Here is a 22,049-nt window from a genome sequence, read left to right as displayed (position 1 = left end):
AGAACTGACAGCTCGCGTATGTCGTATGCGCAAGCTTTGAGGCAACCTGCCCCACCTCCCTCCCCGCTTCGCACCGCGTGCCCGGCCATGCTACAGCCCGTCCAAGCGTCCTCGTGTTACCAGGACCACCGACAGGCCCCAAGGAAATCAGACATGTGGCAGGCACCTGCTCGCCGTCCCCTTTGCTTTCACTGTGGCGAAGCTGGGCACGTCTACCGACAGTGCTCCTATCGAGAGCTCGGACTACGCGGATTTTCAGCAAACTCGCCGCGACCTAGGTTCGGCCAGCGTCCTCCGGAAATTGAACAATACGTTGCCCAGCAGTGCGGATCCCCATCAACTCGACACCAGTCACGCTCCCCTTCGCCGCGGCGGTTTTCTCCGACTCGCCGTGCGTATTCGAGCGTGGTGCGGGGTCGGTCGCCCAGCCCGCGCCGGGAAAACTAACCACAGCGGCCTACGGGGGCGAGGCCGCTCAGTCTGGACGTACTCAAGGACCCCTACTGACGCGTACACGGACCGACGATACACCGACGACTACAGTACCCGTTGATTACAGAAAAAGAATTTCCTTGGACATTCCTGTACTGCTCGACGGTCGTGAATTGACTGCTTTAGTGGACACTGGAGCGGATTATTCTATAATTAGCGAAAAACTGGCCACCCTTCTGAAGAAAGTGATGACGCCTTGGAATCAAACGCCAGTTCGTACAGCTGGCGGGCACATCATCACCCCACTCGGCATGTGCACGGCAAGAATACAGATTCGTGGCTCCACGTTTGTTGCCAGCTTAAGCATTCTCCCTCAGTGTTCTCGAGACCTAATCATCGGTATGGACTTTCTCAGGGAGCACGGAGCTATAATCGACATTCGAGAACGCCTCGTCACTTTCTCGACAAAGAGCGCCGCAGCGACGACCAACACCATCCACCCTCGAGCACCTCTTCGTGTCATCGACGACGCTGTCACGTTACCACCACGTGCAAGTGTCGTGGTTCAGGTGGCATGTAACAGACTCTTATACGGTGAAGCGGTCGCAGAAAGCAATCGCTCTCTCCTGCTTTCTCAAGGTGTTTGCGTAGCAAGAAGCCTTATTGATCTCCATGATGGCCACTGTGAGGTTCTTGTCACGAACTTCAGCTACGAACACCGGCACCTTTTCCCCGGTACTGTCATCGCCTACGCCGACCCGATCGCCGATGTCACTGAGTGTTTTGTTTCCGAGGCAATCGACAATGCTGAACCACCTATACGCAACGTCGACATTAGTCCAACGCTTCCTGAAGAGAACAAACCCCTACGCGAGCTGTTGCTCGAGTTCCACTCTTGCTTTGCACGGTCGTCGAAGATACGTCAAACGTCGATTACGAAACACCGTATCATCACCTATGACGACGTGCCCCCCATATGGCAACAGCCTTATCGTGTTTCCCCGACAGAACGACATGCGATTCAAACGCAGGTGAAGCAAATGCTTCAAGACGGCGTAATACAGCCTTCATGCAGTCCCTGGTCATCGCCAGTCGTTCTCGTTAAAAAGAAAGATGGCACGCTTCGGTTTTGTGTGGATTACAGGAAGCTAAACAACGTCACAAAGAAAGACGTGTACCCGTTGCCTCGTGTCGACGATTCTCTGGATAGATTGAGGCGCGCGAAGTATTTCTTCTCTATCGATCTGAAAAGTGGCTACTGGCAAATTGAAGTAGATGAGCGGGACCGCGAGAAAACTGCGTTTCTGACTCCGGACGGCCTTTACGAATTTAGAGTACTCCCTTTCGGCCTCTGTTCCGCGCCAGCCACATTCCAGCGAATGATGGATACCGTTCTCGCTGACCTCAAATGGAAAAGCTGCCTCGTCTATCTCGATGATGTCGTTATCTTTTCGGAGACTTTTGACGAGCACCTTCGACGCCTTCGGAATTTACTTGAAGCCATTCGATTGGCTGACCTTACACTCAAGCCAGAGAAATGTCATTTCGGTTACGAGGAACTGAAGTTCCTTGGTCACGTCGTGAGCGCAGCAGGTGTTCGGCCCGATCCCGAGAAGACTGATGCCGTAGCTGCTTTTCCCACTCCAACCGACAAGAAAAGTGTCCGACGGTTTTTAGGGTTGTGTGCCTATTATCGACGTTTCATTGACAATTTTTCGAAGATTGCAGAGCCGCTATTTTGCCTTACACGTGACGACGTGCCATTCCTATGGACTGATGAACAACAGACTGCGTTTGCGGAGCTACAACATCGATTGTCTTCTCCTCCTGTGCTCGGTCATTTTGATGAGGATGCTGACACAGAAGTACGCACTGACGCCAGCAATATCGGTCTTGGAGCTATCCTGGTGCAACGGCAAGACGGAACTGAACGAGTTATCGCCTACGCGAGCCGCACTCTGTCACGGGCAGAGTCCAATTATTCCACCGCAGCGAAGGAGTACCTCGCGGTTATTTGGGCTACTACAAAGTTTAGGCCGTATCTCTACGGGCGGCCATTTAAAGTTGTGACCGATCATCACGCTTTGTGCTGGTTGACCAACCTCCGAGACCCTTCTGGACGATTGGCACGTTGGAGTCTGCGACTCCAGGAATTTAACATCACCATCGTATACAAGTCAGGTAGGAAACATGAAGATGCTGACACGCTATCAAGAGCACCTGTTGAATCTCCGAATCCTGACGAGGAAGACGACAGCGCCTTCCTGGGAGCCCTCAGCAGACCGGACCTGCTCGCTACACAACGATTGGCCGCTGAGTTAAGGCCCATAATTGATCACTTAGAAGGCAGCATCGCGTCCATTCCTCGCCCACTTTCGCGACGGTTGTCATCATTTTGCCTTCGAGAGGGCATCTTATGCAAAAGAAACACAGGTGCCGGCGACAAACCACATCTTCTAGTAGTGCCTCAAGCCCTTCGCGACGACATTCTATTAGCCTGCTACGACGAGCCGACATCTGGTCACTTGGGTTCCTCAAGGACTCTGGACAGGGTACGGCAACTGTACTACTGGCCTAGACTGACTGCTTGCGTCAAACGCTACGTGAAAGGATGCCGTGAATGCCAGCGCCGAAAGTCACCACCCTTCAAGCCTGCAGGCCTTCTACGACCCATCGACCCTCCGCGTACGCCGTTTGATCAAGTTGGAATGGACCTTCTTGGACCATTTCCCTTGTCTTCCTCCGGCAATAAGTGGATCATTGTCGCAACTGACTACTTGACGAGTTACGCTGAGACGAAGGCACTACCACGCGGGACAGCATCTGAAGTTCCCCAGTTTTTTATGCATCACATTGTGCTTCGGCATGGCGCACCATCATCCATCATCACTGACCGAGGGACGGCATTTACGGCGAAACTTCTGGACGACATCTTCAAGTTGAGTTACACGAGTCATCGAAAGACCACTGCATACCACCCTCAGACTAATGGTTTGACAGAAAGACTAAACAAAACACTGGCAGACATGCTCTCTATGTACGTCGATGTGCAGCACAAAACGTGGGACGAAATCCTGCCGTACGTAACGTTTGCGTACAACACTGCCACACAAGAAACTACACGATTTACGCCGTTTCGCCTCGTTTATGGTCGAGATGTTCAAACTATGCTCGACGCCATGATTCCATATGAAGACATCGATCAGCTCGTCCAGTTAGCTCCTGACGTCGAGGAGTACATTCCGCGTGCCGAGGAAGCCCGTCAACTGGCCCGTGTCCACATACGACAGCAGCAGTGTACCGATGCCATAAGGTACAATCTTCACCATCGACTAGTTACCTATGAGCCTGGTGACCAAGTTTGGGTTTGGACCCCCATTAGACGGCGAGGCCTCAGCGAGAAACTCCTGAGCAAGTACTTCGGACCATACACGGTACTAAGGCGTGTAAGCGACGGGAATTATGAAGTGGTTCCGGACGGAGACCTCCCATCGCCCAAGCGCCGTTTACCACGCGCAGAGACTGTACATGTCGTCCGCCTCAAGCCGTATTTTGCACGGTGATGTTAAGTCTACCGGTGAAACAAACTTTTGTTTTTGCTGTCGTCGCGTCGTCCTCCAAAGAACTGCGAAGTGGTTTTTTTTTCTGTTTTTTTGGTCCCGACAACAGAACCCAATTTTTGTTGCCTCGTGTGCATGCCCGTATGTGTGCTAGCGCTTTTTCCTTTTTTTTAATGTCTTACCTAATGTGCGTACTTTCCGTGTACGTCTTGTGTTTGAGCATCGAGTCGATGCTTCATAGGGAGGGGGAATAATGCCACCTGGTGTTATGAGCCAGCGACCATTCAGCATTGCGTGCCCAGCAAGACGGCGAAGAAGACGACGAGGTCAAGGACCCCGCGCCAGCTGGAGAACCGTCGCTTAGTGCTTGGCATTTTTTCGTCTCTGGCTGCTCGTACTGTCACTTACTGCGAGCGGCACGAATATTGCATAGTATGTGCAAAAGGAAGACAGCCTATATAGCTACGATGCGACAAGCAGGTGGTGCCGACGATGGATCTCGCAACCAAAACAGTGAAGGAGACATTGACAAACTGCAGATAAGTATATTTCTACTGTTTCATATTTAGCATAATAATAGTGCACGGATTAAGTCACTGTTGTAGTAACGAACTGAATGTCCAGCAGTTTAAAAAAGGCATTAGGAACCAATGAGTGTTCGTGCTTTTACATGCACGTGGGCCCGCCAAAATATGGTAAAGATAAAGGTAACCTTCACTAAATTGGTGAGATAACAGAAATTTATGAGTGACATTCAGCTCGCCGAATCTATGGAAGAGTATCTTTATTCAGGTGAAATATCCATAGCAGGTACTGATATAAAGCAGGAAACTTAAACAAAAATTTCATGGGTTGAACAGCACATGGAAGGCATTACCGAATCGTGATCACCACGTTACCGATATCCTTCAAAAAAAAGTAGAATCATTGCATTCTACTGGTTATGCAATATGGGACATAAACATGGAGGTTAACAAAGAAACTTGAGAAGTAGAGGACTGTGCAGAAAGCGAAGTAACAAAAATGGTTGGAGATAGCATTAAGGCTGGAAGAAAGTGGCGTAGTAAACCGTGGCAACTCATATGCTACTTGAGATTAAGAAAGAAAATGGATTCGTCGGGCAGTCCATGCACTTATTCAATCACTTGTTGCCAATTCATAACAGGTGATTACATAAGCGTGACAGAATGGATGTCAAGGAAAGAGAACTGCCGCCAAGGATGATAGAAAATTGCGTAATAGGACAAAAGATGATGCTTGTAGGCTAGGATGCAATTAGCTCGCATAAGACGGGATTGTAGGGATAGGCATTTGTTTTGCAGTGAACAAAAATAGGTTTGTGTTGCTGACAGTAGAGACTCGTGAAGGTGCGGGGACAGCTCAGCTGCTGGCACACTAATCCAAATGACAATTGGCTCTAAAAAAAACAACCCCAGTTATTAAAAATGAAGCAACGTTGTCCCGACACATTATTTCATTATGCAAATACATTAAATGCGCTTTTTTTGCGGCAAAACATTCTGCTGCTGGATTCGTTGCATCTCACGCTGTAACAAATTGTGCAATGTTTCGCTGTTTCTTTGTGCGGCCGATAGATGACGCATGACCAAAATTCAGCATTATGCATGCTAAGTAAGTTCACCAATGAAGAACCCCAAGTTATTTATGACATTAGCAATCATAGGGTACTTCACACGATTTGTGATGTCCATTTCTGTATTTATACTTAATACTCTTTCACAAGAAAGTGAGTCATTTGGAAGGCACCCTGACAGACAAGTAGAACAATCGGCAAAAAGTCAGCAACCAGCGAAATAGTCAGTATCATAGGCAGTCGCATGTGAGGTGTCGGCAACACAAAATTTAGGCCGGCTACACCGAAGTGACAAATTTGGCAGCATGGCGTGTCTAGACACTGCTTCAATACTAATCACAGTAACGCTGACATTCTTTCGACAGTTCCGTCGACACACCCGACTACGTTCGTAATGTTCCCGCGAAGTAGGAAGCGTTCTTTTATATATGCCAACCAAGCCGCAGTCTTCAGGAAAGCCAGCCAACGCTTACGCAGTACCGCATCGATAAGCTTGTCAGACACATCTCTGACACAGCGGTTCACAGTAGTTTGATGACGTCCAATGTAACGCTCGGCGCCGACGCTTCACTGAAAGCTCCCAGTCCCGTAGAAACGGTACGCAGAGGACTTGCTCTACGACGGCGAGCGAATGAAGCCCGACACTCTGTCTCCACAGACGAGTCTTCGCCTAGCTCGTCACACAGCCAGGTCACTGATGTATTCGACAGGCGAAAATGACGCTGAAACTCTACGTCGGTAACGTACGTAAACGGGTCCAGACGGTCATACTGACGCTTGCTGCCGCTGGATGCAATGACACAGGCTGCTGCTTCCCGAGTTGTTCCGGAGGGGGGTTTCGCGACGTACGATTTGAGCACGAGTTCGCCTGTCAATAAAAACCAGAGGTCACACACCGCGCGAGGCATGTAACTCTTGTGCGCCCACCCACCACGGTTGGGCCACGCCCGACTTATTTTTCGGCAACAGCGACGCGGTGCCGAGCTGAGAGGCATCAACAATCTTGACCGCCGACATAAAACACGCACAACGCGCTGTCATCAGTGATGTGCTGAGCACCACTATCAAAACAAGCGTTGACTGTCGCTCGCTTATGCACATATCTTCTCGGGCTGAAACAGCCCCCCAACACGGTTTCACTGCCTGCAATGCGGCGACTTATCGCACAGCAAATAATCATCGGCACGTCACTGTAGCTGCTTACAAGGCGTGGATGCGCCGAGGGGGACGACCATGCAGCAGTCGTTTGAGATGGCTACTCTGTCATCGATGATGTATCGAGCCACTGCGTCGTAAACACGATTAGCGTCCGAGAATTGCTCGCTCTTCTAGACCCACTGCAATGGCATTTCTTCATCACAAGCACTGCGCACTCAACAGTTCCTCCAATACCTTCCTGCGTTTGAAGTCTCATTTCATAACTGCACACAAGTGCCCTCACCTGCTAAAATGCGATTGCTGCAGTGTCGTTACGATGTCCATCTGCGATCACTGCTGGCTCCGGCAGAGGTAATCCGCAATCACCTTGGAGTCTACAACACACTCAAATACTGCGTACATGCGCTCAGAAGCACATTCACTGGGCAAGCGATGACAAGCGATGAATTGTATCGCTGGGAAGCACGTACTTCTTCGCAATGCATCGCAGAGGCTTCGCGAACAAAGATAAACTGGTACATTTTCACTGAACTACGTCACTAGGGGCCTTAAAATAACGTACCCGCATTTTGCAGCGACAGCAGGTGCGTTTCTATTACTGGTGTGTCGCTTGTAGTTGCTAAAGCGGGGCCTTAATAGCCTAGTGAAGCGCCTGCAATCAACAACCGTACCGCGGCGCTGCATTTCCATTCCCCTGATAAAGAGTGGTCATGAATGACTTTATTGAGAATGGCACTGCAGCGTCCCTGGGCGTCTTCTCAGCGTGTGAATTCTATCGTGCGTGCGACCCACTTCAATGTACCCGTTCAAAGCTTTCACGTCACTGTCGCCACTCGCGGTAAGAAGTTAAAAATTTAATAACTTGCTCGATCTCCGTTTTTCAGCAGAAATTTCTAGCGTTCAAAGCGAAAATCAGATACTTGAAAATTAAAATGTTTTTTTGTATTTTATTTGTTGTATTTTAACGTAATCGTTTGAGCGAAAGTGTAGGTGCAAGAATGAGCCACATGTACCCTGTTCGATTCGGTTGAGGATGGCACGCCCTTGACGCGCCCGGGAAAGGCGTGGCAAGCGGCTTACTGTAAGCGTGCAGACAGACAGCGGGACAGTCACGGTATTGCTAAGTTGCGATAATCCGTTGATAACCATAGGCGGCACTGGCGCGTTTCATTTTGCAGCCCTTTGCGCTTGAAACGTGGAAGCAGCGTGCCGCGCAGGGTGCGCTCATGTTGTCATACGCGCCTTTTTGTCTACATATTTCTTTGTCTATAGCTATTGCGCGTTCCACGCTATCTCCGTTCACTGACTGCCGCCGACCAAATACGGGTAAAACTCAGGTGAATGGGAAACTCGGCGCATGCTGAATAGCACACCAGGTGAGAGAGAGCAGCGAAACAGCAGGCGGTTGCTTCCCCGGAAGTTTACGTGCCTGGTTTGTCGTCTACGTGGAGACACTATACAACAAAACGAAAAGTTCCTTTCTTTTCAATGAATAAAACTTCTGCATGAACGAAAGTATTTTTCTTTAGAAGCCTAAACACATTCTCAAATAGTAATACGTATGACTAATATAATTTATTACTATTACTTTCTATTTACTACACTGGATTGCATCCGAACGTGCCATTTCGTAGCCGCAGCCGTCGTTTAGATCCAAACAAGTCCACCAGACGCGCTATGTGTGCCGGTCTGCAGGCGAGTTCCGAACAACCATATCCGATTGTGTCAACTGGGTTAGCGTAATATGACCGACAGACAGACAGACAGACAGACAGACAGACAGACAGACAGACAGACGGACGGACGGACGGACGGACGGACGGACGGACGGACGGACGGACGGACGGACGGACGGACGGACCGACAGACAGACAGACAGACCAGCAGAGCACCAGTTTAGAATTTGTTAAAGTGCACTCTGACAATGGGCTGAACGTTGCTCTGCGCTGACATTAAATACCTTTATTACTCTATTATTCCCCGATAAAGGTATAGAGTAATAAAACTAAAACTAAAAAACTGAAGAATGTTTACAGTCTCGGAAGAGAACAGCAGTTTACAATAGGTAGCGAGGCACTGGAAGTGGTAAGGGAATACATCTACTTAGGAAAGATAGTGACCGCAGATCCGGATAATGAGATTGAAGTAATTAGAACAATAAGAATGGGCTGGGGAGCGTTTATCAGGCAATCTCAGATCATGAACAGCAGGTTGCCCTTATCCCTAAAGAGAAAAGTGTATAACAGCTGTGTCTCACCAGTACTCACGTACGGGGAAGAAATCTGGGGGCTTACAAAAAGGGTTCTACCTAAATTGAGGACGACGCAACCAGCTATGGAAAGAATAATGATAGGTGTAACGATAAGGGATAAGAAAAGAGCAGATTGGGTGAGGGAACAAACGCTAGTTAATGACATCATAGTTGAAATGAAGAAAAAGAAATGGGCATGGACACAGGACATGTAATGAGGAGGGAAGATAACCGATATTCATCAAGGGTCACGGACTGCATTCCAAGGGAAGGGAAGCGTGGCAGGGGACGGCAAAAAGTTAGGTGGACGCATGAGATTAAGAAGTTTGCAGGGACAACATGGCTACAATTAGTACATGGCCGGGTTAGATGGAGAAGTATGCGAGAGGCCTTTGCCCGGCAGTGGGCGTAGCCGGGCTGATGATGATGATGATCCTTTGATGTGATTGTTAACCTACATTGAAGAAAGCATTGACGAATTTGGCGGTGTGCGTTTTTGCAATGAAGTCGCAACTTGTGCTCAGAGTTTCTTTGCATTACTCAAGCAATATCTGACCTCAACGTTTATCTAGTGGAATAATGTTCCATTTCTACAGAAGCAAGGCGTATGTATGCGGTCTTGTTTGGGACCCATCCTCAGCAACCTGTATCTTGCAAAAGTAGACAGAGTCTTGCCAGAGAAGTTCAGGGGAACCTCAGTTTACAGAGCATTCCGTTATGTTGATGATTTCCTTTTTATTTCTTGACTGCACTTCTCAATGTTTTCAAAAAGAATGTGAAGGTGTTACAAGCATAATTTGTGAATGTCTTAGTCCCCTTGATGCGACCTTCGAAATGCCAATAGATAGGGGCATCCGCTTTCTCAATCTACAATTTGTTTTGTCTGACTATCACGTCTGCTGGGCTTACCAACCTAGAGCTAATGAGCCTCTTTTATCGATAGCGCTGCTCATTCCAAGCTTATTAAAAGTGACATAGCGAAAATGTGTTTGAACAATGCACTACAAAGTCGCGCCTTCATTTAATGTCGTCCAATTTTCAACCACATGTAGTAAGGTTCACTGAGGCTGGTTTTCCCAACAATTTGATTTTGTCAATTGCTGAAACGATGCTCAGAGCAACACAGTCGGGAGAGACTGGTTCCTCGACGTGAGCCAGCGCTGGGTCTGGCAAAAAGAAAAACTTCGCCGTATTTCCTCACATCCACCCTTTATCGCCTAACCTGAAGAAGATAGGACAACGTGGAAACATTAACGTAATATTCACTGCGCCAAGCAAGCTTATCAGCTTGTGTGGAAAAACAAACCATATAGTAAAACAAAGCACGCGTGCAAAAAGCAGCACAAAAAAAGAGTACGTTAACTGTAAGACCTGCGTCATTTACCGAATTCCATTGCCGTGTGGAAAGAGTTATATAGGACAAACCGGCAGATGCACGAATGATAGGCTAAGAGAGCACTGTAATAAAGTTAATATGGCTTCTCCGGACGACTTCCTCGCAATTCACTCTCATAAAGTCGGATGTGTTCCGCCATTCGAAGATACAGTTATTATCGGGAGAAGCAAATGTGAATGCACTCGTCTCATCATTGAAACTGCCCATAGTGAAGAGTTCGGCAATGCTTGGGTTAGCCAGTCGTCCTTGTCACTATGAAAAAAAGAAGAGTATGAATTCCTGCGCATGCATTAAACGTAACAGGTTTTGCCTAGTCTGCAAGTGAGTTGTACTATCATACTATCATGTTACGTTGTCAGTAGACATGTGCCTAAAAGCGAGAAAATGTGAGGGTATAAAAGTGGCGTCCGTCCCGGAATAAAATTGTTGTTGGAAGTTAGCGCCTGTATGTGTTTGTTTTTCTCCTCGGCGTCCTCGTGTCTTTTGCGCTGCAAGAAAAATTTCAAAAAGGCTATATAAGCCCCGGGGTGACATTTTACTGCTTTCTTCAAGAACATATTTCGACTTTTACTGGTTTCTACGTGTTCGCGACATTGAATATATCCTTTTATCTGACTGCATGTTTGATGCATAAAATAATTCGGCCGGCCACCCTCACAAGAACAACTCAGTGCGCCGGTGGCTCCAGCGAGATTTCAGAGATTCAAGGAAAATGACACATGTCACAACCTTTGCTTCTTAGCCGACGTGTTCCTTGACTCAGCATGATCAACTTCTCCCTCAGCACCTCCTTATCGGAAAGGCGTGCATCTGCAAGAACTGCGGTTGTGTAGCGCCTGTTATCTCGCTTCAGTAAATGAACTCCACAAACTTGCGGCTTCTCAGTTCTGCAATACAAGGAAGCTTTTCGCTTTACTCACTGGTGCCCTCCCCCGTCCCCCTTCCTCCCCCCTCCCCCCAAAAAAGAACAAAGAAAGGAAAAATAACAGTACGAAGGTGCATAACAGCGACGATCGCCATTACCAGTAGTCGGCTTTCCTACTTCGACTAACAGAGAGCACCGAAACTTGAGATTTCGCAAATTTCCGCATAGGGACGCGAGTCGTGCTTCGCAGCAACACACGTCCAGAGACGCTCGCCGAGTGCCTCTGAACGCTAGGCGGCGTCGAGCAGCGGAGGTCCCGGTCTGGGGGCATGGTTTATGTTACTGCAACGCCCACGCTCCTCCTGTAAACATTCGTCTCTCTTGAGCTCTTGCCCAGATGTTTTGCGCTCAGGCCTAGTAGGACCGGGACGCATCAAGCGCTTCTCCGTAGCTGTATGTAAAATAAACCACTATAACCAGCACTCCTACTCGTCAGTGCTGACCGCTGCTCTACTGCGTCTACGGTCGTGCAGGCAGCATCGGTACTTTAGCAGGTAGGAAACGTACCGCAACAGCTGCACCACAAGGATCTACTCTTTTCGAGCCACAGTGACTTTCGACAAAGCCATGAAAATAGTGAGTTCACCCCTGGTGTTTCTGCTTGCGGCAACGACATGCGCAGCAGTCGCGCCTGGTGAGTATCGACGTTTGGAGTTTCTTGTTCTCTTTTACGTCGTGAGCCATCGCTCTCGCTTACATATTTGCTGGGGTTTCGAATTTAAGTGTTGACTGTGACATGCACATGAGCCTCCGAGTTTTGTTAGAAGTAATTACACGAAAAATTTATGTCATTGAATTGTTTGCTCTGAAATTCTAGATATATGGCCAATGAAAACATGTATCGTTATGAAGTATTCTCCAAATTGTAAGAGCTTGAAGAAATACATATTATGCCTTACCAGAAGCATGCGTTGCAGACGAGCATGTTTGTTAAAAAATATTCCAATATTTAGTGCTGTGTAGCATTACGTATAGTAAATACGTATTGTGTTGCACTACAATATGTATTTTTTATTGTTTTGCTCGTTTAACTTTCTTTAGCTTTCATTCCAGTTCAAAGCAGGCACTTGTGACCTCCTGTGTAATACAGCCACTGCACATTCGAATAATTTCCTTTTTTTAGAATCAGCGGTTTCTGTGGGCTCTTGCACTGTCTCTCGTATTTTGCAATGTTGATGTCTTTGCAACGATGTACCAGTTGACCAGCAAGAAGTTTTACTGTGGGTGTTGAACGGAGCTTAACATTTCATATGACTTGGTCATGTTATTGAAATACGTGTCATTTCCCGTATGTAGGAAATTCAAATAATTTCCTTTTTTTAGAATCAGCGGTTTCTGTGGGCTCTTGCACTGTCTCTTGTATTTTGTAATGTTGATGTCTTTGCAACGATGTACCAGTTGACCAGCAAGAAGTTTTACTGTGGGTGTTGAACGGAGCTTAACATTTCATATGACTTGGTCATGTTATTGAAATACGTGTCATTTCCCGTATGTTTACCCAGACAAAAAAGAGACGTGTTGCGTCCATGTCGCAATTTAGGAACCAGCATTGACACCCTTGCGCCAAGGTCGAAGTTATTTTTCTACGTTTAATGAAACAGTTTTCCAGTATTTTTATAAACGTCTGGACTTGCTAAAAATACTATCAATATGGAAAGATGGCTTAAGCGGTAAGGTTCTTACCTCGAAACGTGCGCATACCAAGAATCACTTTTGCACGAATGATTTTTGTGAGAAAACTCAAGCAGCACAAAAGCTGAGTCGTTCGATTACTCCAAATTGAATTACATGCTCAAACATCCCACTTCTTTCAGACAACTCGTGTGATGAACGTCAACGCCACCACACGCTGTTCGACATCGGGCTGACCAGGGTGTTCCGCATGTCGTCGTTCAGAGCTCTCCGACTGGAAGAGGTCCGCCAAACGTTCACGAAATTTTTCACGTTCAGAGTGTGGCTGTACGATGGCAAGCTTCAGGGCTTGCAGAACATTAGACGACTTGAGCGCAACTTCATGAATGTCACCGACAGTGGAGTGGTTGCCCACTTCGAGATCCATGGCGGGCCTCTTGTCGTCACCTACACAGGCACCCTCCGCTCTGTTCTGATGGACGCCCGGGTAAATGTAGACATCTACGTTCCGCAGATCTACATGCGCCTCTACGTGGAGGAGTGAGTACAGCGACAAGAAAATTTCAGTATAACAAGCAACGACGAGCTGACGGCTTGTTTTGCGGGACTGTGCCCTTGTCCTCACTTTTACGAAAATTATTGGTAGTTCTTGTAGGCCTCAACAGTTTGTTCTCACTTTGACTGGACGAACAAGAGCTCGAACATTTTCTATGTCGGAGTAACAGAGCTTTCGCGACAATACCTCAACGTGAGACAATCACCACTTCTTGGTTTCTGAAATTTGCAACCCTCTTCGTAATTCAAGAAGATTGAGAAAGGCATTAGCTCTCACAGACTCACCTTCTTCGTTTACTGCAAGGCTTCACTTTCATCGTTCCCTTGTCCCTGTCTTCTTTCACTGTATAATCCATCATACTAGTCGTCTGCAGCCCTCCTGAGTGCACGAGGCGTAGATAGGCAATACGCTTGGGCAGATGAATACAGTGCCGGGTATAACTGCCCGAATATTCGAGCAAAATGAGAGTTCAATTTTTTTCTTTTAACATCATACGTTGCAACGATGCGTGACTTGTTGGGAAATTTGCGCATCCATGTCGTACACCGTGAATTCTTAGTTGCCACCAGCAAGCGTAATAACCATTCTAGCCTCGATTACGCAAACATATTAGCGCACATAAAACGCAGACCACCTATTTGATGCGAATTCGAGATTGTTACTGGTTCTTGGCACTCACAGCAAGACATAGGCAAAAAAAACTGCCATTTTTCAGTCTCATCTCACAATGGGACCAAACCATTAGCCATGTTTGTCGCAATTTTTAAGGTAGACTGTTTACTTTTGAATCTTCTAAGGCGGCTGATCCGGCCGGCGCACGGAGTGGTACGAGCCAATGGGACCCTGAAATTAGGGCTCCACCCTACGAGCAAGTCACCACATCTCATTACAAATAAATATTTTCTCTCTCTCTCTAAGAATACAGAGGCTTCGCCGAGCAGTAAACGTTGTTTGCAGTGGCGTAGCTAGGTCGTCTGGTACCCGGGACCCATAAGTCTACTGTCACCCCTCCCCCAGCCACCCCCGGTGTTTTCAGGAAGGCGAGAATATCAAAGCAGCCGCCTTGGACCCTCTCCTTCGCTTTCGCTCCCGGATATCGCTAATGTAGCTGATGTAGAGGCTGTTTCATTTTCTGTCCCAAATAACACTGTGTGCTGCGCCGGTAACGTGTGATAATCGCGTTTCCACATCTGCAGTCCGACTGTAAGGCTTGGCAGCCAACACAGATAAAGTTGTGATTCGCGATTTTAGAGGCAATGCTGCATTTACAAAATTGAAGCCGGACAGTCGTATGTTGCCCAACAACAACTTCGGCAAATCGTCGTAAGTACTACGGCGTGTGCTATTTTGGCTATGACGAGCCCTGAACCCAAAAGAAGAATAAATAGCTATATCAGCGACGCTGATCACCCCATCCTATCAGAAAACGCCACCTGCTTCCTTGATTCACGGGCACCAATGCTATGAAAATTACGAGTTCTCTTTATTCTGGTCGATAAAACCTTTCTTTATTTGCTTGTATTAGCAAAAGTAATCACCCGAGCTGCGATACCGCCACAAGATTGGAAACGGAATAGAGCATGCTCCGCGTTGATTTTTGGCGTCACCATGAATAAAAACGAGGTCGCGATATCGATGTCACTGGTGAACTATTTCAAATTTCTTTCGACATAGCCATACTGGGCCGCCCGCAGTTCCAAAGTACTGCAGGCTCTAGCACCCAAGGCGATATTGTTTAGAAAAGTTTTTCTTGAGTTAATAACGTGACTTTAAGTCCTCAATTCCCTAATTGCAAATTTTCCTTTATAATTCCAAATTAAGCAGTTTTTAAAGATATCATTAACAATTATCTGCCCTATTTAGCACAATACCGAGTTTCTACTGGTCAGGAAGACACATTACTTCATAGAATATGGCATATATCGTCAGAAAATTCACCTTTATCTAAAATTCCGCGCATTTGAAAGGACACTGTATTTGTGACGTGAAGTAACACAACAACAACAGGAGGAGGAGGAGGAGGAAAGCACGGAAGGAAGGGTAGGAATGTCAACCAGACGCACGTCCAGTTTACTACCCTACACAGGGGCAGGGATATAAGGGAAGAAAGGAAAGCAAAGCGAGAGAAGAATCTAATATTAGTGCAAATACGTGCGGATATCCATGTCTTCGCACGTATAATTGGTCACCGAGTCGATTTCATGAAATTTAGCAGTGCCACCGTCGCTTTCTAAGCCTGGGACGCCTGGGGGCAGGGTCCGAGAATCTTAGTCTCTCGAAATAGTCTGCTATCTAATCGGTTTAGCACTCTCCGAAGAACGTGGAGTTCGATTTCACAGAGATTATAGAGACACTACACGTGCTCGATTGTCTCTTCACAGTTGCACTAGTCACAGATCTGCGTGTCTGGCATTCCAGTAAGGAATGAGCAGGCTTTCTCAAAAGCCGCCTGTAACCAGAGGGGGGAGAGTAAAGTTGCATCACGGCGGGAGAAGTTCTATGAAATCTGCAGCTTCATTGTAAAATCCAGCTGGTGGACACAGGAGTTGGAGAAAATGGGGGTGTTCCACGTGGTATTAGTTTAGGTTTGAGCCAGTAAACGATGACCCCTCGGAGCGTGTGTCATTGATAAGGGTACAGTAAGTGTCAAGGTTTCCTTTATGGACTGGTCGGGTGGCATCATCAGCAAGGTAATTTCCGACAATGCCACAGTACCCCGGAAGCTATTGGAAGATGATGTCATGTCCGTTTATGAGGGCTTGATGGAGAACTTCTCTGGTCTCAAACAGCAGTTATTCATGGGTCTTGCGTCGTAAAGCTCACTGCAGACTCCTAAGGACTGCTTTGGATCAATAAAACGACCCACTTTCGAGGTTTGGCTTGTGCGATGTAATGTAATGAAGAGCGGCACGTAGAACAGGAAGTTCTGTGGTCGTAGAAGTCATTATATGCGCACTTTGAACGTGAGTGTGACTTCTGAGGCGGGGATGATAAGAGCGCCTGTGGAGCTGGTGGTTGAGACATATCCATCGGTATAAATGTGCGATCGTTGTTCATATGCCGCGTTCGGTAATGACAGTGTGAACTGACGTGGAGCCACTCTTGAATGACGGGTCTACTTCTTAATTCCCGGAATCGTGGGCCGTAATTGTGGCAATCGTAGGCACCAGAGGGGTAACAGTGGTCTTGCTGCTGGTGTAAAGCCCGACGGAAGGTAGCCTTGATGTGTCGCTACAAGTTTGCAAACTGTGGCTTGAGGTCCTTGTGCTGGCAAAGCAGCAATATAGTGATTGGGTACGCAACATAGATGTTGAATTTGTTCTCTTATGTTGTCAATCGTGATAAATGTTGGAACCATGTAGCCTGTTGCAATCATGATTGTTGGATAAGTTGAGGTGCATCGTGGTAGACAAATTCATGTCCGTAGAGCTTGGCCTTGCAAACTTTGGAGGGTACGAATGTTTGCTTTACATGTGTTCGCCGAAACTGGCAAGCTGTACCGCAAAAAGGCCGCTTCAGGCGGATGGAGTGGGGGCTCCATGAAAGGTCCCTGTCAATAATGACACCTAATAAGTGGTGACACTTCTGGTATTTGATACACTGGCCATTGACAGAAACAGGGTATGCTGCCATAGGTTGGCGCGTAAACGCGATTCACGCCCATTCTTCGATGCACACACTAAGGCCTTGTTTTTGAGATTCGAACAAGTTCGGCTGGCTGGCCGCTGAATTTTCGCGCGCAAGAGTCACCGCAGCATACGAAAGACAAATATCATCAGGGTCCATTGATAGGTTAATTGCCTTGGGTAATATCTTAGCAAGGCCAACTACAGTAATGTAAGGAGGATAGGGCTCAATACCCCGCCAGCTGGAACGCTACCGGGATAACCACAGCAAAATGACGAAGAGAGGGTTAGCTATGACTTACAGATATTCAACACTCACAAACTGATACAAAACTACACAAACGATATAAAACTGATAAATAGAAAAGTGTGTACACATTGAAGACACGCAAACTATGGTGGTGCATGAGCGCACCGCACATGAAACGTTCCACTAAGGCTAGTAGTTTAGCGACCTCATAGCGAATTAAATTTTTAGCCCGCACATCCTTGCTAATATTACGTGAGATGGTGATAAAGCTGCAGCCGACAATTCTGCGGCACTAAAGATCTGGTACATTGGCTACATGAACACAGGCGGCTAGTTGCCGGAGCATTCTTTACCATTTACTCCCAATGTAGCCGGCAGAAACAGGGGGCTCTTCGGACATATATGTAACCCCCGCACCTGGCACCCGGACCCTCCCCCCCCCGTTACTACGCCGCTGGTTGTTTGATTTCCAGTCAGCAGACCGCCGCACGGCATTAGCGCTGATGCGTTGACGATGCAGAACGCTCTAAAGACATAATCGTTCACCGCGTCAATTATGCACTACTCCGTACTAGTATGGCTCGGGGTGACGGTGGCGATCAAATCTTAATAGGCGCTGAGGAGACGATGCCACGAAAATGAACATATATAAGGATGCTAGCCCTTATTAATGCATACGGAGGCGGCAAGGACCTGATAATAAAGCATATCAATGAAGCAAAGCTCCATTGTCACATTCATGTAGACAGAGTTCATGATTACAACACAAAAACATTTTTTTTCGCGTCGGTCCGCGAAACGTGCACAATGTATCGACAAGATGGCAAGCAGGCGCTGAGCAGATGACGTGGCGAGGATGAACACATCCAAAGAGCTAATCTTCCTTCCTATTGGTTAAGGAGTTCGGCCCTTCCGCAATGCTGCAAACGACATGTAAGATGAAGTAGTGCAGCGCGCACACTGTCTGTCCTTGACTGTACATGATATGCTTACTTTTTTCTTTTCCGAATGTTTAAGATGTTCCACTCCTTGTACGAATGCAGTTGGCACGAGTTTTTCTGCGAAGGGGCTAGTTGGTGAAATATTATGGCTTAACACGCTGCTCTCTTTCTCTCCCTAATTCCCTTGTCCCCGCAGAGTAGCATGTCAGCGATGTCTACACGCTGAATAAAATCTCTGTCTTTCATTAAAGGGTTCTCTCTCTCTCTTTACAGACTGCTTAGGGTGCCTGAAGTGCAAGAAAAGAACACCTTAAGCGGCGCGTCTAACCATGAGGCCTTTGGCGCATTTGCGGCACTTGGCTTATGCGCATCGTGAAGAATACATGAGTCAAATAGAATCATTTGCTTGCACTCTGACTAAAAAAGGATAGTATCCAATGTGCGCGCTAAGCCCAGGTGACCGTGAGTGTACTTTAGTGGGTGGGCGTAGAAGACTGTCGGAAATGGGCAAGTAAATCTATGTGACAAATTTGGCATGTGGCCAAAAATATATTTCGAAGACAATGTTTTTTAGGGAGGAGCTCAGGCTGCGGGATTGAAATATACGCTTTTTAGGAACTTGGCGTCCACGTGCGGCAATACTTCAGTTAGCTTTTATTTCAACTTCCTCTCGCGGCTGGCTTCAAGACTCCAGAAAAATATGCAGGCTGGAACCTTATGGCTCTTCGCGCCTAGACTGACATCAGTGTTCTTTAGCACATAAGAAATTGTACTACAGTAGCTATACTATTAAATACGGGTGATTGACAAATCAGGTATTAAGAAGCTGAACAAAGGAAGGAAAAAACTAAAACTTAGAATAAGTCTAGGTTTTTAGTGTGTGTTTTTGTTGGCGTTTCAATACCGTGAGTAGACACGTGGTTCGCTGGGTCTTCCAACAAATAAATTCTGTAATTCTCGAAACCACATTACTACTCACAATTCCCGCAGAGGGCAGTCATCGCTACACAGAGTTTGCGGAAATAATTCTTGTTGAGTTCTGCCAGCGGGATGCGATTGTTCCAGCATATTTTTTAGCTACGCAGATCATTTACGGCATGGGTTACATTGAACCACAAAAGATATGCTATCGCACTGGAGAAGGCAATGAGAAAAAAACTTGAAATTGACCAAATGTGAGTATTGACAAGTTTCATGGGTTGATTTTTATTCACGCATCAAAATCATGCATTATGGTGGCCAGCAGGCTGCAGTATAAGCTGTGGCCTCCATTGTCAAGTTTTGGGAACATATACGGTAAAGTGTCGCTGCAGATTTATTAAAAAACTAAATAAACTAAATTGCAGCGTAAGAAACTATAAAGTACTGCAAAAGTGCGCTTTCTAAAAAATTGGTGCTGCTTTGGCGAACCGATACATTATACTGTGTGCTTCTGCAGAGGGATGGCGTTTTGTACTGTCCCTGTGCTGGGTAGTATAGTGACGCTGCGTGATTCTTCGGGCGATGAGAACGTAGTTCCGGAATCAATATCGTTTGTTATAATTGTTTGCGAGATTTCTGATGGTGCTTACCATTAATCTCTTTCCTCTACCGGTGTTTTGTGCAGGCCATCTCCAAACGATCTCAGAGTGACCTATTTTCGCTTCTGGGCCGCCCCGGTGAAATTTACTGCTCAGAAGATTCGTGGAAGCACCATCGTCTTTGACTTGTTTATGTCCGTTGCCAGAAGCTCCATCGAGAAGGCGATTGACAAGGAAATTAGCGCCATGATGCGGCAGATCGTACAAAAGTTCGTTAGCAAGGTTAAGCTATTTGCCCTGGACGGAACCAGACTTGGAGGTACGTGAATCTAACGCCTCTTCCGAAGACATTAATACGGTGTGGCGTAGCACAATAAACTGCAACTTACTTGGCTACAAGAAAGAAAAACGACAACGTAGGAATGTGCTCAAAGAGAAGTAAGCACAAGTATGAACAGGTTTACCTCCATTTGCGTGAGTTCTCTATGAAAACTATTTCCCAGGGAGAGAAAAGCTTTCATATGTAAAAACATTTAATTAGCACGCTGCATTCCGAAAATATGTTTCCATGCCAAGTTCTTAGCAATCTTTATGACATTCCTCTAGCTTATTCTTATAGCAAGGTTACAGAGTTTATGACGTTTTTTTCACGCTTCAGTCACGGTTTACATTTCCCGCCTAACTTATAATTGCTGCATCACAAGAGTGAGGCTCCATTGAGAACTTCAAACCGCCCTAGTCAAGCGATATTCAGGTGCTGCCTTACTTCTAGAGCTGTACTACTGTTTAGGTGAAGACTGAAACCAAGCCTAATCTCATGGAAATTTGAACACATTTGTGCAAAAATCCAGTCCTAGGATTATAGAGACGAGTTGGGGTTACTGCGTGCGCAGTGGGAGCGTAAAAATAGCAGCTGCCTAAAAACTTTAGTAATCCTCGCTGATTGACATTACCTCAGTAATGATAGTGACTACAGTAAAATATACCATAGCGTTCCACGTCTCTCAAAGATTTGTCGGCTTGTGAGATTTACAGTGTGCATCTGCAGTGGTACTACACAAAGATAATTTGATATTCGTGATACACACAAACGTACTTCAAATTCGTGCAGGAACACAGTACAAGTCTCTTCACCAATCAGTGAAGGCGGCGAAGCATACTCAAGCCTGACCACCGCATTTGTGACGTGCATTGGTACAACAGCGATTATTTTTGAGTTGGAAAAAGTTTCCCAGCAACATTATGTAACCCACATGCAATTGACGATACGCATTTCACATATTTGACTTAAGTAGGGCTTGAGTAGCGGCGTTATATATCGATGTAGCTGGGTGCGTCGAAGTGAGTTTGCTTGGGCAGCTGAACAGGCACCAATGCGGAAACCAATGACTCTTGCGTCCATTGCTGCATAACCAGTAATGCCAAACTAGTTGGAATCTCTGTGAACATATCCGTCGTTTGCGGCACTCAAAGGAAGAATTTATCTTTAGTTTAAGTTCAATCCTTCACCGTTTTTAGGTCATATTTGGTGTCTCTTTTCCGCAGAAAGATCTGTGAATGTTATTTTAGTTCTTTTAGAGACAGTTACTCTGAATATTGCAAATCGACCTTCTGCACACATCCTCCGCTTTACTGTTAAAGCATAACATGCACAAGATTACTTAATGTTGCTTCACAATACACAAGCATGAAAAAACTTAGGGAGCTACGTAGAGTCCTTGGTAGCAAGTACCCCGTGCTACGAACACCCTTTTGAAGACAAAGTACTTCGTGAACTAAAGGAATGTCTATACGCCACTAGGTACTAATGCAGCGGAGTATCGCGCTTAAGACGCAGCACCACCAGATCTTCCAACTTGTTCAATATGTATTGCACTTTTCAATGGATATTTCTGTTCGTGTGAAAATCTAATAACTGGTAGTACTCTATTTCTACTCGCTATGTTCCCGAGAAAGCAGGAAGTACTCCTTGCTCGTTTCAATATTCTGTATGTAGATTTAGGCATTCGTCTTCGTTTAGCCATTACAGCCCCAACCAAAGAAAATTTGAATAACGCACCACGCTTCGCGTCGAAAACTCCACACGCGTTTAATTGCAGGCTGCTCCGATGTTTGCAACTCCCTACAACCTACAAGCATTAGATTACGGGTAAGCAGTGGTTACTTCAAGCAGTGGTTGATGGATCTGCATAAATATGAGAGTGGTAG

The 22,049-nt window shown here is 46.5% G+C and overlaps 1 protein-coding gene across 1 annotated transcript in view; it reads left to right on the top strand.

Annotated features, from left to right (window-relative positions):
* Positions 1 to 11,580: 11,580 nt before the first annotated feature.
* The window catches only part of LOC142572954 (uncharacterized), a 28,896-nt gene continuing 18,427 nt past the window's right edge, over positions 11,581 to 22,049 (top strand). Inside the window, exons 1-3 of the mRNA XM_075682431.1 lie at positions 11,581 to 11,950; positions 13,131 to 13,488; positions 19,928 to 20,160. Coding sequence (XP_075538546.1) covers positions 11,884 to 11,950; positions 13,131 to 13,488; positions 19,928 to 20,160 — 658 coding nt within the window. The 5' untranslated portion in view covers positions 11,581 to 11,883. The remainder of the gene's footprint in view (positions 11,951 to 13,130; positions 13,489 to 19,927; positions 20,161 to 22,049) is intronic.

Source organism: Dermacentor variabilis, chromosome 2, assembly GCF_050947875.1.
Source record: "Dermacentor variabilis isolate Ectoservices chromosome 2, ASM5094787v1, whole genome shotgun sequence".
NCBI classification, from domain to species: domain Eukaryota; kingdom Metazoa; phylum Arthropoda; class Arachnida; order Ixodida; family Ixodidae; genus Dermacentor; species Dermacentor variabilis.
This window is presented reverse-complemented; position numbering and strand designations above follow the sequence as displayed.